Genomic DNA, 19,845 nt, shown 5'->3' on the forward strand with positions numbered 1-19,845 from the left:
GCCCAAAGTTTTTCTTACATAGTGATAGTATAAATTGAACATTAAACTATTATAACACGAAGACTAAATAGTAGATTAGGCATAGATATTGATACTTCTTTAACAAGCTTTAAGCCAGCTGAAACCTATCAGTAATTTTTTAAGCAATTCTTTTTTACAATTAAATAAAAATGTTGTATAGTTTTTAATTGTTTGCGTAAATCTTTTAAGATATTATATTATAAAATATATGTCACTTACTTATAAAATGTATCGATATTTCATAGAAAATAACACCGTTTAATTTATTTTTTGAATCATATAGACAATTTAATTATTAGAGGTATATTATATTCATATATTATAAATTATAATATTTAACATCAAATATTTTTTAAATGCTTTATCTTAAGATATTATTTACTCATTTTGTTAGATTAGAACTGGTAACTTCTATAACCTTGTCTTATTTTTGACTGAACGTTGAAAAAATCTTACTTATCTTATACCTATAGCAAACTCAACAGTAATTAAAATCTAATGTCGAATAGCATAATATTATAGTAATATGTTACCAATCCTAGCTGGATTATATTTATAGGGAATGGGTTAGTGATTTTTAAAACCTAGATAAATGTTATATAACTAAAAGGTAATGTATTTTTAAAATACCACCATAATACCTCATAAAAATGATCATTATCCTCGCTATTTAGTTTAAAGATCTTCTTTATACAATTGTAATGGGTATCAAATTATTTATTTTGTTCTATTTTTGTAACTATACTAAATACTCCATTATAAAATGTTTAAGATAATCCATTGGTACACATTTAAACTGTTATAATGAAAATGTATTTGTTTGATAATATAGTTACATATTATATTATTATAAACTATTTAATTTATGTAAAACTTCAAAAACTCTTTGAACATATTATAAATTATAATCATCAATGGTATAATTCTGATTTATAGTAAGTTTAGTGAGTAAAAAATACCAGGAGTAAGAAGTCATTAACTATTTTCATAGTTAATCTGTATTAAGGGATATAATAGTTATTAATGTACAACGTATCATGATAAACATCAAAACATCACATTTTGAATTTAAGCATACGTGTTTTGTAACAAACAAAAATGTGTCTTGCCTTGATATAAACATTTAGTTTCACAGTAACTACACTAAACGCGGTTTTTATTTACCGTATTTTAATTTGTTTTAAAATAAACTTATTCTACACTAGTGTGTCAGGACGTTTTTCGTACACCATCTTGTAATGAAAAAAACTTAAAAACTATTGAATCTACAACGTAAATTCTACTGAGATTAGATAACCTACCTATGTTTATGTGCTACGACATTTGAAAACGCACACTTTAATCCTGATGTAGCACGTATATACAATAAATTATAGTCAATAAACGTAATTTTGTTCTGAATGTTTGATTGGTGTTCTATATTGTTATTACATATTATATACAAAGTACTAAACAATAATTTTACTAACTTTCCTGGGCATTGAATGTATGTTCAACACAATAATGGTAGATTTTATAAGGTATGTGGACTACCTGTGTATATACCCACCGACATTTGCCTCGGAGGCTCAATAGTGAGTGAGGTCTATACAACATCGAAGAAGATATAGGTTAGGCTAAAATAATACAATTATTATTTAATATTTATATCGTGATCTGTCTAAATTACATTAATGATTATTACATACTATGTAGGTACATGCAGCTGCACTTTTGTACGGCCAGTAATTTTGCTTCAAGGCGTATGTATTTACCTATACATCGAGTTGACATAAAAAAAAATCCCTTTTGTTTTATTTCACCGCATTCATCCATCCATCAATTTCCCTGCTGCCATACAGCTGTCTGATTTCCATTATCGTTTTACATAAATTAAAAATTAAAAACTATAAACCTTCCACGATAGAATCATGCTGTGGAGATTCATACAATATTTAACATTTAATTTTCAAAATGTGTATGTATAGGCATATTCAAGAAGATTATACCTATACATATAATATACTTGTTGCTTTTATGATGTTCTATATCACGTAAGTACATGGTGTACATGTACATATTTTTGAAAGCAGTTATATATGTATTTATGATTAAGCGTTACATTCAAAAAATGACTAGAATTTCGTTCGTAACATTTTATCAATTATTATATTTTGTTGTGCACTTCGAACTGGTATTTATATCAAACGCGCGAGCGGCTACGTGCATGCAAGCGATTTAGAATATTATATAGTCGTGTAAGTCATTAGTATAATAATTATTATTGTTGTACAATTTGTTGTTTGTCGATATGCAATCAAGACCGCTTTCTACTACTGCGTGCAGTGTTTATCTTAAATGTAATAGAATTTCTTCAATTTTTGGATTCGTAATAACTTTGTGTGTACCTACTACGATATTCGATCTATGCACCTCTGTTCCGATTGAATCCATCCCATGTTATACTTAGTGCATGTGTTGGTTTGGTTTTCTCCCGTGTATTAACTATTAATATGACGTATTTCGTTAAAAAAATCGCCCCCACATCTGGTAAATAATAAAAAATTATGCTCACTACGTGACACGTTTTTATTATTATTATTATAACGTCATTTGTTTTCAAATCGTATTATTATACTATCTTTACTTGGTAGTTCGTATACATTTAAATATTTCGTACTCTTGGCTCTTTGGGTTTTCATGAATTGTTTGCAATGAATAAGTTCGCAAGATTTGTTTGTATACATCAAATCCGTATTGCCGATGTATAGTTGTCCCTAAAGTTATTAGTGGTTATTTAATAGTATACAGTATAATATACATAATAATAATATTATATTCCATTTTATAATTTATTATTATTTAAAATGTTTTCCGATAATGTGATAGCCACGACGATATTATATTCATAGAAGACCTTTCCGAAAGGTTAACTTAGGTTAGATATAATGAAAAATATTGTTTCCCACGTGTTTTGGACGGTATATTCTCACAAATACTACACTCGAAAACTACACGTATATTATCTTTATTGTATACATCGTATATTTGTATGCCTATTGGTTATCTTTGATTTGATAAATCGTTTGTCTTTTTTACAATATTATTACTGAGTCGGATTTATTAATCTTCCGATTGATATTCAGAGAACATAAATTATGATTGGTTTCGTACACACCAATAAGCCAGATTATTTTCAAATTCATTTTCTTCGAAAAACATTAGTCGAATGTTAAACGCAATGAGCTACAGGTATATGATTTTTCAGTTGAATACTCTCATATTGAACTGGTTTTGAGTAAATAGCAGTTCTTTAAGAAAGTATATGCGTTTAGTAGGTAGGGATTATAATAATTATAAAAGTAGTCTTAAATTATTTATGAAATAATAATTAATTTGATTTAACTAAGTTTAAAAATTATTTTTTTCCCAAACAAAATTTAGTAACATAGGTTATTAGATTCAACGATGTGCGTGAAACCATAATAGTATACAGGCAGTACCAACACATAGATTAGCTATTCCTTGAATATAATATTTATAATAAAACAATGTATGTATAAGAATAGTTATTTGTACGTTTTTAACAAGTAATACATTCATGACTACCAGAGACTACAAAAATTCACAAGGTTGTTTTATCTACTTGGAATATTGCAATATTGCAAAATTTGTTGATGATTACTAGCCAACGAGTGAAGTCACTGGAACGTTTTGAATTTAAGCGCGTTTTACATATGCGTTTCAAGGAGCAAAGATCATGTCGTCCCATTATTATTGTAACCCATTCCATGTTTCACATAACGATATTATATTCACCTATTCTGTTGTTAAACTACAGATTCACTTGGTGTGAAGTAAATGTATATATATATAAATGTATATAAATAGGGAACCCTAAAGTTATTCAAATTTTTCTTGTCTTTCATATATGTATTATATGTGGCCGTCATATTATGTACCTTATGCATTCTTTCGTTCTGTTATTAATAGTCATGGATTCCATTTCATGTAACAAATGAATTGTAAATCCGACAATAATATAGAAGGATTAAAGAAATGATGCATCGGGGGGTCGTTTATTGGGCATGCTTTTGGACGTCCATTGTTATGTTGAGTTGTTATTAACATAATATAGAGGCAAATAAAGTACTCACATAAATGTAAAGGTATATTTATAAAGGTAGGAATGTATGATGTAATACCGATCATCCACATGTCATCCATGATACCGAAGAAAAATTCTACAATAAGTATAGTATATAATATTTTTTATGTAATATGTGAATTTTGAACATTTTACATTTCCGTTTGCTTGTGTTTGTGGGTATACAATTGAACAAGGTAATAAACCCCTTTTTAAATTTGTGAGAAATAGTTTTAACGCTTTTATCGTTGGTGTAGGTCCATCATTATTTAAATTATACCATTGATTTATATTTTTTTAAATTCAAATTTCAGTGTTTCGGAAAAAAACATAATTTACGATATGCCTAAATGTTGTGAGCAACAGAACAGCTTACAAATCGTACTTTGGATGTGACGATTTGTATTGATTAAAATGTACAATATTAATACAAAATACATGACATGTAATTTTTCTGTAGCTGTATATTTTCGACTAAAACAAACAAAATTATCAACGGTTAGATCTGTACTTATGTAATTGGAACATGTTAAAGTTATTTGTAGAGGCTGGACCCTGGATCTATTTTTTTACAAGCTTTCTTTTTATGATAACTTGAATATATTATTTTAATAATAGAAATAGTGTAGGTACAACTTACACTACAGCCGTGATTCATGGTATTAAATAGCATGTAAACTGTACGAGTACGACACACGATGTAGATAAAATTGTAAAACCACTAACCATATTGTATTTATATTTGAATTGAGAGTTCAAAATGTTTACTTACATTTTCGTCTGAAAAAAAATAATTTAAATATATAAAAAATAATTCAAGGTCTTAACATGGACGTTTAAATTAAAATCATTAACGTTCCATAAAACAACTCTAACTGGATCATTAATCAATCTATTTTATTATTTTATAAACAATTTTCAATGTTTCCATATCCATAATAAGTACTGTAAAGGTGTGAGTATGAGTTTGGGCCTTGGGGGGTGGCTAGTTTTATATTTGGTTAGACTTAGACCCCCGCCCTGCCTAAGTACCAACCACTACCGATCAGGGCCGAACTTCCGCCTAGGCCAACTAAGCAGCCGCCTAGGGGCCCTTGTCTTCCTGGGGCCCTCAGGGAAACACACACAAAAAAAAGGTATCACATACATAAATTGATTAACACGGAAAATAGTTCGTGTATAATATAGAATATTATTGAGAGGAAGTAATTAAGAAATTAATATTATTATATTGTGTTTTAGTTTTATGGAACCGTATATAAACATAAATAAATACATTTCGTGGTGTTTATCAGTGATTGTTTCTTTCTATTCGATTATATTTATAGCCGAAACCCGTAAATAAATGTATAACCGTAAACACTAAAAATTTTTATTTCGGTGCGAGCAATATTGTTATAACATTTGTTTTATCTATTAGTATGTTGAATATATACAAATTAAAAACAGTTTTTATTAATATATATTTAAAAGGGCCTTTCCTTAAAAGCTGCCTTGAGGCCTTGAGACCCTTAAGTTCGGCTCTGCTACCGATACGAAACATATTTACATATTATATTAAACAGGTGTCAAGCTTATGAGTTATGAATAATATTCATTGAAGTATATATTGAACTAGTATTTTCATAAATATTATTCAGAGACAAATAACTTAATCGAAATCTGTGAACAACTATATCCATGTCACGGTTCAAAATTGATGCGCACTTGAGATTCCGAGTCCTTGAACTTGGGCCGTTTCTTACGAAAATATAATATTATATAGATGCCGGTTTTCTTAAAAAATTGGGTGTCTGTTTGAATAAACAAGGGGAACCACGTGTAATGTATTGTACCATTTGTACCTGCAGTGTGTGTAGATCGCCTCGGGCCGTGGCAGCGGATAGACGAAAAAGATTTTGGGTCAACGGAGCTCATCTGCTTCTACCGTTGGCTGTAGTGTTGCACTACCGGCGTGTAGCCCATATTATGTATAATTACCCTTGTAAACACGTAATGGAATAATTATTACCGTCGGCTGAAAACATGCCTCCGTCCCATGTGAAGACTCACATACCTTTATGGTTATATATATATACAGATACACCTACGTTGTCTGTCGAGGGTTTGTTTTTTATATCATTTTTTTTTCAAACGCCTCTCGACATCATGGTGATGACCGAGAGCCAGCGAACGCATTAAAAGAAATTAAATCATCTCGTCGGATTTGGAGTAGAAATCGGTTTTACACTCTATACTTAAATTATTATCGCTTGACTCGTTGTCAGTTTGTTATTATTATTATACAAAACACATAATTGTTATCATTACGTTTTAACCAATATTATTTTAATATACTTAAAGCGTCTGTACTGGTACTCGCATGCATGTTTATACTATGTATATATTTGAATAATGAAATAAAATCTGTTAGTCTTTAAATCATTTTAGTTATAATAGGTACTGCTGGTACTGGTGACAGACTGGAGATAACTAGAGAGGCGTATTCCAATGTAGCCGTTTCTGTCACATTTCTGTCTACTTGATTTCTTTTTTTTTTTTTGCCAGTTCCGGTATAGAAGCTTGACATTTTTCTAAATTTAGCAACAATGAGTATTGTATATAAGATCGGCAAAAATAAATTCTACAAGATCTCTATTTACCTTGTAAAAATTATGACTTATTGAACAATAACTAAATAGGAAATATTTTTTCCTGGCAATATTATGTTACTATAAAAAACAATTATAATGAATTAGTAAACCTATTTAATATGTATTTGTATTCAGGAATGATATTTTTGCACGATTTTTTTTTTACTGTCTACAACTGTTGTATATAATACCGTTTTGTCTACCTAAACTAACAGATTTATTGAACTCAAAAACAACAACAGTTATTATAAAATTATCGGCTCTGAAATGGTACAGCTTATAAGTTATAATTGTATAAAAAATCATTAGCGCACAATGTTAAATCTATTCAAACATAATATTATTATAAATGCCAGTAAAAAAAAAATGTATTTATAGTTTTAGTCAAAAATATTACTTTCCGATAACATATAAAATAAATGTAATACCAAGAACTACAATAGTAATTAAAAAAATATTTGATACGTAATATTAATACAAAATTGGTTGATTTTGATTATCATATTTTGAGTATTAAATAATAGTTACGGTGCAAAAAGTATCATCATAGATGATAATATATTATGTAATAGAATGAACAGTGAAGAAAATTGTTTCTTTATTGTTCGATTTTCAATATTATTGTATATATATATATATATATAGCGGTAGGTACGTCGTGTTATTATTCAATTTAGCTGGTTCTCATGAATCCGGTTAATGTATGCCGGTAATTCGACAACCGAATAAACGGACGACAATGAAAAGTATTTCCGCGCCTTGCACAGCGAAGATTTATCCACGGGGCATTCGGAACAAAAAAATATGAATGTTTTTCTCTCGTCTTCATTGTAATGTAAATAATAATAATAATGATAAATAATAATAAAGAAAAAATGGTTTCATATTTTTACTATCATATTTTTCGGCAGCGTTCAAATCTCATATTATCTAGACAATGCTATGAGGATGAAAAATAACAGTTTAATTATACGTTGAAAGAGCAGTCCTGAACGCGTGCGTCTATTATTGTAACCTTCTAATAGAACACCTGGCAAAAGATTACAATATATGAGAACCGGGAGTAAAAAAAACTGTTTCGTTTTCACGCCTTTTTATAAACGCTCTATATGAATTGGAATATTGTCAAGCCATTATATATTATGTAAAATATATGCACATAGAACACCAAAGCCTTATACATGTATAAAAGTGAAATAAACGTTAAAATATCGTTTTTAATGATATTTTAAAAGGAATAATAATTGTGTAGACATTTTTTTCGTGATGCGGACGTACATATTATAACGTCTAAACTCGATTAAAGTCCAACACTATTATAAAATGTCATCTATTTATATGTGCTATGGCTGTATTTTATTATGATTCAATTGAAAGTATTGTTTTAGAACAGATAATTGGATTTATTACTCGATTACCATCATTAGCAGTTTTTTTAACATATTAATTGCCTTTTTTCAATTTTAAATAATTTTATGGAAATTTCATATTTTATTAAACTTTATATTCAATTATCGAAGTGTATTAATTTTTTTGTTGTTATTGTGCATTTCATCTCTTTATTTTTTTTCATCATGGACATTATATATGTATTAACAGTATTGAAACAAATATAAAAAAACAGTTAGGTATTTCTGTCTAATTCACCCAACGATTGCATTCATATCCACATTTCAAATTTGCATAGAGATGTGTAATAAATAATATGCATAAATATTAACGTGTTGTGTTTTGAATACAAATCGTTTGTTAAAATTTTTAGCATACTTTTAGTTTTACGCGTCTTATGAAATATCTCCTCGTTTTAATATAGATTAAGGTTGGGTTAGTCTTTATTAGATAAGTGTAGTTTTGAAACATAAAAAAAATTCGTTGACTTCGTCATAATAACTGTATAATGTCTTACCCGCAATATTATGATGAATATAAAAAATCACTCATATTATAAAACGTTCTCCGACATAAATTGCGTTTTAATCAACAAATATCCAAAGTTAAATCTAAATTGTTATGAACTGCATTCATTTCACTAATGATGTATTCTTTTCTTCTCTTTTATGTTAATTTACAATATTTTTAGATTTTATCAGGTGTCTTTAAACCCTCATAATTGTACAACAAAGTGTATTAAAATAAATTTCATTTTTTACTATTCTTATCGTTATAATTTTTTCAAGTTTTCACTCTTTTGAATGACAAAGTACATTTTTTAATTTCATATTCCAAGGTAGAATATTTTCCTGAGAAGTTTCATTTTTACAAATCGAATTTCCAACTAGTATTAATTAATTATCTAATTATCTACTCGTTAAACTATAAGTATTTAAAGTTTAAATGATACATGGAGTGGAATAGATGTAGGTAAGTACCTACCTCACAAAATGTTGGCCTTCTACTCAGTCGTCTAAACTAAAATACTTATAAGTAACAACTAATTAACTAGGTACTCGTTAAAAATTTGATTTTTATCCATCAAACTTATCGAGGAAATATTCTACAAAATACGAAAATAAAAATATTTCTATTATTCAAAAACCGTAAAAATTATAACCGTACATATAGGAAACGATTTAATTTTATTTCAAAATTGCTTTTCTTAATGACTTAAAACTATGTAAACAAAGATTTTCAAAAACGATAATAATTTTCAAAATAATGAGTGTTTAGTGTTTACTGCTTAAATAATCACCTAAAATATATCTGGATCTTCCCTGGCTGTGGCTTCTATTGAATATAGATAATAAAGTATATAGGTAAGTAGTCATAGGAAACTGACGGTTGTGACTTTTAAGAGGTGATAAAAAATATACAATCTAAAAGTGATTTTGTTTTCGCTGTAATGCGTACTCGGTCGTCTACAAACAATTTAAGGATATAATATTCAATTACGCCAATTAACAATTGCTTCGAGATGACGATTTTAGTTTTCGATTTTTCACATGCAATAATGTAGCCAATAAAGGTACATAGTATTATAACATAGACTCAATTATAACTGATCGACTCGATCGTCACGATTTAAAATATGTTTGCGAAACATATTATTTATGATCAAAATACCTTCATGAAATATTTTGGCTTAATGACAATGCTTTGTTATTGCGTGCCATCAGAAAACATAGACATTATTAATATATCGTTTATTATTCAAATGTCACGAGCTTGTAACAACTTTAATAGCTGCAGTATACAATTGCATTGCATGAGAATAAAAAAAATATCAATGTCTATTATAATATCCACCCATAACCCAAATAAATGCGATGAGCTAAATAAAAACTATAGAAGTACGTTTTGTCCTTATGTGGTGTTTATTAAATGGTCTGATGACAACACTGTTGTATTTATAATAAACCATATTATTATTATGATATAGTACCTATAATACGGCTGTACATGATACACCCATGCAGAAATATGTGTCAGAATTATTTCGGGTTTATAAAAGTATCACGAAAAACTGTTTAAAAAAAAACTTTATCATTGCGGTATTTGATAGTTTTTGCGAGTTTTTCGATTTGACTCATATGTGACTAATTATTCTGCATAAACGTCAAATAACTAAATTAGAACGACGGCGTTCATCGAAACTATATTCTTGGTTCTTACCTCTGTATGCATTATTCTATTATATTGCTATGCATCACAATGCTTGGTATTATTATAATACTATATTCTATTGTAATACGTATACACTGCGGTAGACAGTTCTAATGTTTTTTAGGCTTACGTCATTATATTAATTATTCATAGGATACAACTAAAAAAACACAGTTATTATAATTATTTAGTTGTAGAAGAGTTATTATTCATACCATTTTTGATGTTAATATTTTCTCATCAAACAATTTTAAAAAAAAACTACAGACCATACCAGCATACAGATTTACTGTCAAGTAACCATTATGTTTGAAACAGTTGACATGTATAATACTCGTATTATGTTTGTAGATGACGACGACGAATAAGTGCTATGTAGAAAGTTAATTGTTTTTTGGATTTCATTTTTACGATTTTAGGAAAAATTGAAAAGTCACGAATACGATTAAATCGGTGTGAAATCATAATAAGATATACGATGTAGTTATTCAACTAATTTAATCCAATATTTGCATCACTAAAATAGTAATATTAGATTAGATGACGTACGTACCTATAAGACAATAAAACATTGTTATTTATAAACTAATTTCATTTTTTCTTTAATAATGCAATAACTGTCTTATACACTCTTATAAAAAATGTACCTATAGCTGTTTAGTTTAATTTTGAAAATATCATTAGACTTTTAGGTACACAAGTAACATCATATTTATTATTGCAAATTTTTATTTGATTTATGAAACCTTTAATTCTGTACAAAGCCTTACGAAATCTATACTCGCTGTATCACCATTATCAGTATTTGCTAATAGCATTGACTAAACATACAATCGTGTTTAATTAGCTATTATTTAACATCAGATGTCGTTAAAGTTTTTACTGAATGTAAAATACAAAAAAACTTTGATGTGTTCGACTTGAAATTATGTTTAATTTTAAATTAAATTAAATTGTTTTTATTAAGTGTTGAAAAATCATTATAACTTTTTTCTAATTGTATTGTGTGTATTATTACAGGACGGCAGACTTTGGTTCGATGGCTTCCGACGAGTCAACCAAACGATTTGATCCGTACCAGGAAATGGAAAACTATTTAGAAAAAGTGGCTGTAAGTTTTATTTAATGAAACCTTTTTATTTTTTCAAATTTTGGTAGGTACATCTTTACATAAATTATTTTTGTTTTATTAAGTATACAACATTCATAATTTATGACATATATGACATGTGTAAATTACCTACTTTGAGTTAAAACCATTAATATTTGTTAAATTTGACAATAATTGTTCCACGTGTTACATAAGTCATTCCCATCATACCACTAAATGCTAATGTGTCACTTATGTGATATTATTATCATTATACCATGTGTTTCCCGATGTTTGTATTGGTTTTTTTTTGTGTAGTGGAGTGATCACTGCAGTACATAAGTATAGTGGGACTTCCACTGCAGTTCCCACTACGACCAAAACTACAAACATTGTGCGGGAACACATATCGTATATACTATATATGTGTGCGTGTTACTCGTTAGTACTTTTTTTAACGACGAACTGTAACACAAGAATGAAAGATTACTTTATTGTAGTCATAATTTTATATGTCGTTATGTTCAGACTTACAATTTTGTTTTTCGCGTTAAAGTTAAACGTTAGCTCTTTTAAAATATACCTAGTAACAAATATGGAGTGCCATCATATTATTATACGTGCAGTTTTTCGGGATACCTACACCTTTCCTTTTCAAAGATAACCTTGAAATACAAATACATATTATTTTTAATATCAGTTGTTATATATGTAATGAATAATGACACATAAGATACAGACAATTAGAATAATCGTGAATATGTAAAAATGGTAATTATATTCAAATTACACGTAGCTGGGTATATTTTATAAATATAGGTGTAATATTATAATATATTTATACTTGTGACTAACGTTTAATAATGTAGAATTGCGTGTATTTTAAATAATTTATGTAAGTGATTGCCAGTGTTTGATATTGAACCTTTTAAAAACTGTATTTTGGATGGAGCAATGATGGAAGGAGGAATTTCGTATTTGTCTTACGAACCAATTTGAGATCCGTGATTATTTACATATTTGTTTTTTTCATTTTACAAAACTCAAAAAGTCACATGTAGGACGTCTATATATTACTCACGGATTGTAATATAATTGTGTATTTATTTTGGATATAAGAATTTATTATTTATTTTAAGTACAGCCATTTTTACATTAACTCGATTTTAATTTAATTTAAATTTTTAAAATTAATATTTCTGTAAAAAGTTTTTCCAAAATTCCATATACTTTTGAACCAATATATAACTTAAACATTTTTTTCTAAATAGAAAAAGTTAACAATAATTGATTGAGAATAAAATTAAATAAGAAATTTACATTTCGTAGTATTTATTATTATTTTACTTGAATCCCCTTGTAATAATAAAAAAATTAAATATTGCAATTAAATATAAACGCATGTTAGTGTGGTGGCCAACTGTGTAAGCTCAAGGCGTAGCATTTAAATGGTATTGTGTATTGAAGTATTGTATTATTATTATTAATTAGTTTCAGAATAATCAAACACCAATGACTTTATGTTCTAAAATGTAAACATGTTTTGCTATATAATCATTTATTATATAAGTAAATTGATATATTGTCCTCATAAATAATAGATTACTGTAAAATTGTACGAGTGACACAATACTTCCTTTATTATACTAATGAATAATTTAAATATTTCGGTCATTGAAAAATCTTCGTTTGGTCTATGTTGGTATGTTTTATTAGTGTGTTTATTATTTTTTTCATATGAGTAGTGTTTTAATATTAATAATATATAAAACGTGTAAAACGTGTAAAACCATCGTCGTGTGTCGATGAAAACCATTTTAAAATAATAAAATAATGTATTCCGGACTAAAACAATGTATTCGTGAGATATCTTGTTCATACAAACTCCGAGTACAACTTTTTTTCGTTATTTACTCGGGCATATTTTATTAAAATCGTCTCGTGAAAAATATACAGGTATACAAAAAAATATGTATATAATATAGGTACCTATCTGTCTCGAGCAGATTAATGTTATTACTTAATATATGCTGTAAAAAAACATCCAATCCCATTAGCCATTAGTTTAAACATATTGACATGTGGTTTAGCCGCATGACGTTAGTGAGAATCGTTTTATAAACCATCTTTAAAATGCATTTATTTTGTTAATAATATATTATTATGTTATTATTAGTACTCGAAACATAATTGAATACACCACAAAATACATATTGACGTATTGTTCTATTTTAAATTTGAATAACTGTATAGTTAAGCCGTCACTTCGTTAAGTACATAACAAAAATCGTCGTATAGACAATTTCAATGTATTTTCTTTGCACTAATGAATTTTAGCTTGTGCATAGAATTTTTGTTTTTTCATTTGCTTTGTGAACATATGAAAACATTTATTTTGGAACAACAAATTATTTGTCAGAGGTTTTACATAATTTAATATGTTTTGATTTTGGACTAAAAATGTTGTTGGGAAAAAATATTTAATGTGTTCAAAGTGAAATCGTAAGACAAATACAAAATACATTTAGGTATACTTGTACCTAAGTCTGTGTTCAAAATCTTTGTACTTATTAAGTATTTACAAACCGGGTTTAGTATAAAAACAATTGGGATCGCTAGATGGCACTTTGTTGCAGATTTTTAAATGCTTAAGGCTCTCAACAAATTATAGTTTTCAAATGTATTTCCATGAACACTTAATAAAAACGTCACATTTCTGTTTCTACAATCACTGCAGGAATTAATAAGAACGAAAATATGAATTAGTTTTTTTTTCACAACAATAATATAATAATTTATTATTAACTAGTAGGCACATAATATTTATAGATTTTTGGACTTCCAGTAATGTTTTATTCCTTTATTTTATATGTATTATAAAATTAAGTTTAATATTTTAGTCATAACAGGGCTTATAGGTATCTACTTATGGATATGATCGGTCTGTCGGTAGGTTTAATATTTTGATCTTTATCATTACAGCTTCTATAAATTAAACCCATGATTATTCGGATCATGATATCGTTTCTAAATTTTAGATTTGTTCGTAATTAAATGATGGGATTAAATACTTTTCTTATGTATTATCCACTAGAAACGATGGTAAGATATCTGTAAATATATTTTAATTTGTAAAGAAGTTTATTTGAGATCGATCATTTCGGTTTTTATAATGTTGACTCTAATCTACATCTTAATTTTTTTTTTAATTAAATAATTTACACAAATATTATTCAATAAGCTCAAGTAATGATGAAAAAAGATTGTTTAGGTAACAGAAAGCTAAAAAGGCTTGCTATGTCGCCTACTGACGACACTCCTAGATTGAAATTGTAGAGCTAATTGAAAAGAATAGGTCACGATACGAATTTCTTTTTAATCTTTTGGGTGAAAACCCCTTCATTTTGATTGAAATATCTCAAAACTTAAGAATTTTTAAACAGAGACTATACAGAATTGGAAAAAATCAAAATAATGGGACGACCCATTTGAATTTTTAAAGTTAACTTAATGATTAACAAATTTAAATAATATATTTTCTTATCGCATTACCATCTATGTCGGTACGTTTGACAAAAAACTTATGGTTTTAGTGAAAATATTACCCTCCTATTACATATTCTTGACATGTGCGTGTATGTGAGTAGGAGAGGAGGCGATCTCTATTGCACTACATTTCAGTATTTCACACAATCTGATAATAACAAATTCCAAAATGCACGAAATACACGCAAGCACTTAGAAAATTGCCTATATTTAACTCCTAAAAAAGGTTTGTATCGAATCTCCTTCATGTTTTTTGCGTAAAATAAATTTTAATATTATTACCTACGAACCAAGGTGTCGATTTTGGTATATGATAAAGAAAATATATTATCTACTTCTGCTCAATTGATTTTCGTTTTAAAATTAAAATTACAAACCGAAGTTTGAATGTGTTGAAAAATACCACCTAAATCCACCCTTGTCAGTTGTCACATATATATACAGATTCCATACGGCATATTAAAATATCACACGTTTCCAAGTATCCAACACAATAATGTAATCATAAAATCGAACAAGTTATATGTCCATTGAATACTGTTCGATTGATATGATTGATTTGAGTACGTTATTAGATGGTAATAAATTATGCATGCACTCGAAGTCCTTGAAAATACATTGTAATACTTAAGTATTTCAATGATATAATTGAACAAATAGTTAAGAAACACATAATAAAACGAAATAATAAAAATAAATAACAACGATATTATCAGATTTTTATTCAATAGATTATAGAAATAATATAATAGGTGTATGGCTTTAATAATAACATATCATACCGCGCTGACTGCTGTTATAATTTATTTCGATTCCCCTAAGTTTCCTTTGATATGACTAAACATACATTTGTACATTTTTTATCGCAATAAAATAACAATTTTGTAATCTTTCATACAGTATAAGGGCATGATAATATGCTATACATTTCCAAATAAATGATACATCGAATGGGAACTTTAAAGTACTGACTTAAAGGGGATTCTTTAAATTCCGAATTTCGCAATAATAGAGTTTTCTATTGCAATACATTTTACAATTTTCATGAAAACTGTTGGTAGACGCATAAAAAATAATAGTTACTATAGTTACTACTAACATAAGTTTTGATGATCAATGATATTTCTATAATGTTTATGAAAATTGTATTGTGTAATACTTTTCTGTATACTTTTTGTTATTTTTTTGTAGTCTAAAATTATAATATTGGTAATTTTCTCAAAATAAAAACTCCATATTCGTTGTATGGAAATCTGTAATTATGGATTGTTAATATTCTAGATTTAAATTGAAAACAGATGGTTTCATAATTTAAAACAAATTAAATGAAACTCGTTTCGCAATTTATTTTAATAGAAAATGAAAACATGTAGGTATTTAATGGACTGATGTTGTTGCTAATTACATATAGAAATAATATGTCTATCTGTATAATAAAATAGGAAGGTACAGATAGTTGACGGTAGGTCGTTAAAACCTATATAATTTTTATTTTATAAACAATATATTTAAACTTAAATTAGTTAAATATAAATTTGTAATTTAATTGTAAGACTTGTAATTATTGTTTTTTTTATGTTTCGGTTGTGGGTGCTTGCGTATTGTATGGAATTTTTAACATGATAGATCAATTTTTTTTCATAAAATGTATTAATTTGAGCATAAAACGATGTATCGAAAGTTGAATTTGTTTGCACATAATATTATTATCTCGAATTTTTGTACATATTAGTAGAAATAATAAAATATAAAACTATAATATATATTATCATATTTTATTTACTCATAATTTTGACTTCAAAACTATATAATTTAGGTTAGGTATTGACATATACAAAAAAAAAGTTTTTACAATTAATTTTCGTTTAAGGTTTAATTTACTGTGTTTTGAGATTATATTTTCCATCAAACCAATTTTTCGACAGTATCAGCATCGCGATGGTCATTATTATTACCTATCTAGCGTATTTTATACCCAGTAATAAGTGCTCATTTAATATAGATCTTATAGGCTATGGCCTATAAGCTATAGGTAGGTACTTTTATTTCGTACCGACCTACCGAAATTTGCATTTCATATTCAAACACTGTTCTACCAAAGATGACGGCACAATATTATTATTGTTATGGCGGTATATGGTAGAATACAATTTTCTCTAGTGCCTGTGTCTATATTTTGGAGCGGTGGCGGCCGGACCGCGGTAGCCAAAACCCGGCGATAGTGGGCACTCCACGGCGATGGGCGAATTAAAAAATATAAAAAGAACAAACAACCGGTAAATATGTCAATCGCGCGACCGCCGCCGTATGACGTTCGGCACAGACAAGGCCGGACTTATGCCCACAATGCGTGTATATATGTGGCTGGTGCCTACCTCCACGCTGGACGCACGTAGGCCTCGGCGTGTAACCGGCATATATATACCTGCCTATACGCACGCCAACTCTTACCGATATGGTCATACGACTTCCCACTGCGAAACGATAATAATATAATATGTATAGGACCGTGGCAGTAGTTACCAAACGCGCACGACAATCATATCACAATATGTACTAGGTAGGTACCTATACATAACCTAACCAATATAGCCTACGTATCTATGTGTATTATATTTGTCCGTTGTTGTTAACGATTTTACGTTTATTAGAAGGTCCCTATGTAAGTGTACCTATACTTAAAACTTAAAAACTTCCTCGACCGTCCGACATCATCCGCAATCGTCGTCCCGACCGAAATGAGCTCGGTGAACTGAAACAGACCGGGCGTGACTTATTTTGAGAACTCCTGAACGTGCTGTATCTGATTAGAATAATAATAATAATATGTCATGTACGACTTGGGACCATAATATTTTAGACGACACTCGTGATTTGACCGGCACACTAGCGTGTCTGTATTGTGAGTTCGTCGGTTATTTTAAGGAAAAATACAATATTAATTAATCTTACGTGTTACACATTATTTAAAACTCCATGTTCCGTTCCACAGGAAGAGCTTGATGAAGTCTTCAACCAGTTATCCAAGAAATCCGTGGAACCTCCGGGCAAACTTACGACGAACTGGCCGCCGAACCGCAACAGCAATGACGCCAATAAAGACGATCGTTGCAGCGCAGAAAATGGCGACTACTTGACGGACGACTTTGGTGGTCGGTTCGATGACGTTATACTAGAATTGCAATTACCAGAACGGATTGTTTGCCAAGCATGTGCTGAAGGAATAGGTCAGTGTGCTTTTGAATAAATAATCATTTATTTTTATTTTGCTATACATGTTATATAGTACTTAAATATAACCATCTGATTTACGAGTTCGCGATCATACTTGAAATAATCACTGACCAGATGGTAATAATATAGCGATTACTCCAAATGTGGATTCGTATTTATTTTCATACATGGCTACGCCGATTGAAAGTCGGTACGACGTCATTTTTTTCGTGAACTTTTATTGCTCAATGTAGCTTGACTTCCTAAAAAAACCTTCGCATGTGTATTATTGTTAGATAAATAAAAGTACATTATAGAATTTACCGCTTTTGTAAAATATTATTCTGACGATAAATTTTGGGTATAAGTATGTACATCTACTATGTACCGTGTGTCCGCGAAAACAGGGTTAACAAAAAAGTGAAGTTGTTACACATGCGCAAATTATTAGAGTTATAAAATTTTAAGTGATATAAGAATTTATGATCCAGCAGCCTAGTTTCTTGTACCACTAATAGAATTCAATAATATTACTTATAGAGTACTAACTACTGAGTAATATATAAACTAATTACATACTAAGTTATAAATTGTGCCTCATTTTTGGAGACACGCGATATCTAGTAGGTGACAGGTGTAGATATAGCTGTATTTTATTATGCGCGTTTATCTTATATCATAATTTATTATTTCCGAACTTTATTGGTTTTATTAATTAATGATTTTATAGTTATATGGTTTTATTCAAACAGCTTGGTATATTTTTACTTATTCATAAACCTAAGTGTACAATTAATATGTTATGTATATTTCAGACGAAAAAGTGTACTTCGGTGATAACTGCGGCAGTGGTGTTTTTTCAGACAACATGCGTTACCGCCTGTCGCCAACCAAGCGAAAACGGTGTCGTTCTCGATCTTTGGAACAAAGTAGCCTACAATTGCCAGACTGTTATGAAGACAAGTCAGCTGTGCTGCTCAAAGTCAAGGTACTCAACACCACTCCACCTGCGCCCGTTCGCCGGTCGTCTCTTAACCGATTTCAAACGATCATCGCACAACAACAGAAACAGGTACTGTGCGCCCATTTAGTATAATAGGACTATTATATATACATATAATATGTGTGTGTAATGACTATATTAGAGTTTCTCATACTCTAGCTTTTTCCTGCTCATGAATACAATTTTTTTTTATTCTTACAGTTGTATGACTATATGAATACACAGTTTTACATAATTTTTACAACACTGTAATTTATTGTAATATATTATTATAATATTATAACGTACTGTACGATGTCTCAACAGTTTGAACGACAAGACAGCGACGGAGGTCCCCATCTGGAAGTGGCCACGCAGACTTCACCGACTTGCAGTAGGTCTTCGAGCTTCACGTGGTTCTCTGATCGTTCGGACACGGGGAACTGTTCTTCGGCTGAAGAAGAAGCCGTGACACCGTGCAGTTCGACCGACGATTCGGTGACCGACCACCACATCAGTTGTGGATCTTCGACTGAGTCGTCTGTCACCCCTCCAGGACGGTCCGACGAACCCGAGTCCGGTATTGGAACTGCATCGCCACCACACCACCGGTATTCGAAATGTAAGTATTTGT

The 19,845-nt window shown here is 29.1% G+C and overlaps 1 protein-coding gene across 1 annotated transcript in view; it reads left to right on the plus strand.

Moving 5' to 3' along the window:
• Window positions 1-19,845, plus strand: part of LOC111032558 (rho GTPase-activating protein 7) — a 109,680-nt gene that overhangs the window by 18,671 nt on the left and 71,164 nt on the right. Inside the window, exons 3-6 of the mRNA XM_022312936.1 lie at window positions 11,401-11,491; window positions 18,009-18,243; window positions 19,045-19,301; window positions 19,539-19,833. Of these exons, the coding sequence (XP_022168628.1) occupies window positions 11,420-11,491; window positions 18,009-18,243; window positions 19,045-19,301; window positions 19,539-19,833 (859 nt within the window). The 5' untranslated portion in view covers window positions 11,401-11,419. The remainder of the gene's footprint in view (window positions 1-11,400; window positions 11,492-18,008; window positions 18,244-19,044; window positions 19,302-19,538; window positions 19,834-19,845) is intronic.

Source organism: Myzus persicae, unplaced genomic scaffold (genome assembly GCF_001856785.1).
Source record: "Myzus persicae strain clone G006 unplaced genomic scaffold, MPER_G0061.0, whole genome shotgun sequence".
NCBI lineage: Eukaryota > Metazoa > Arthropoda > Insecta > Hemiptera > Aphididae > Myzus > Myzus persicae.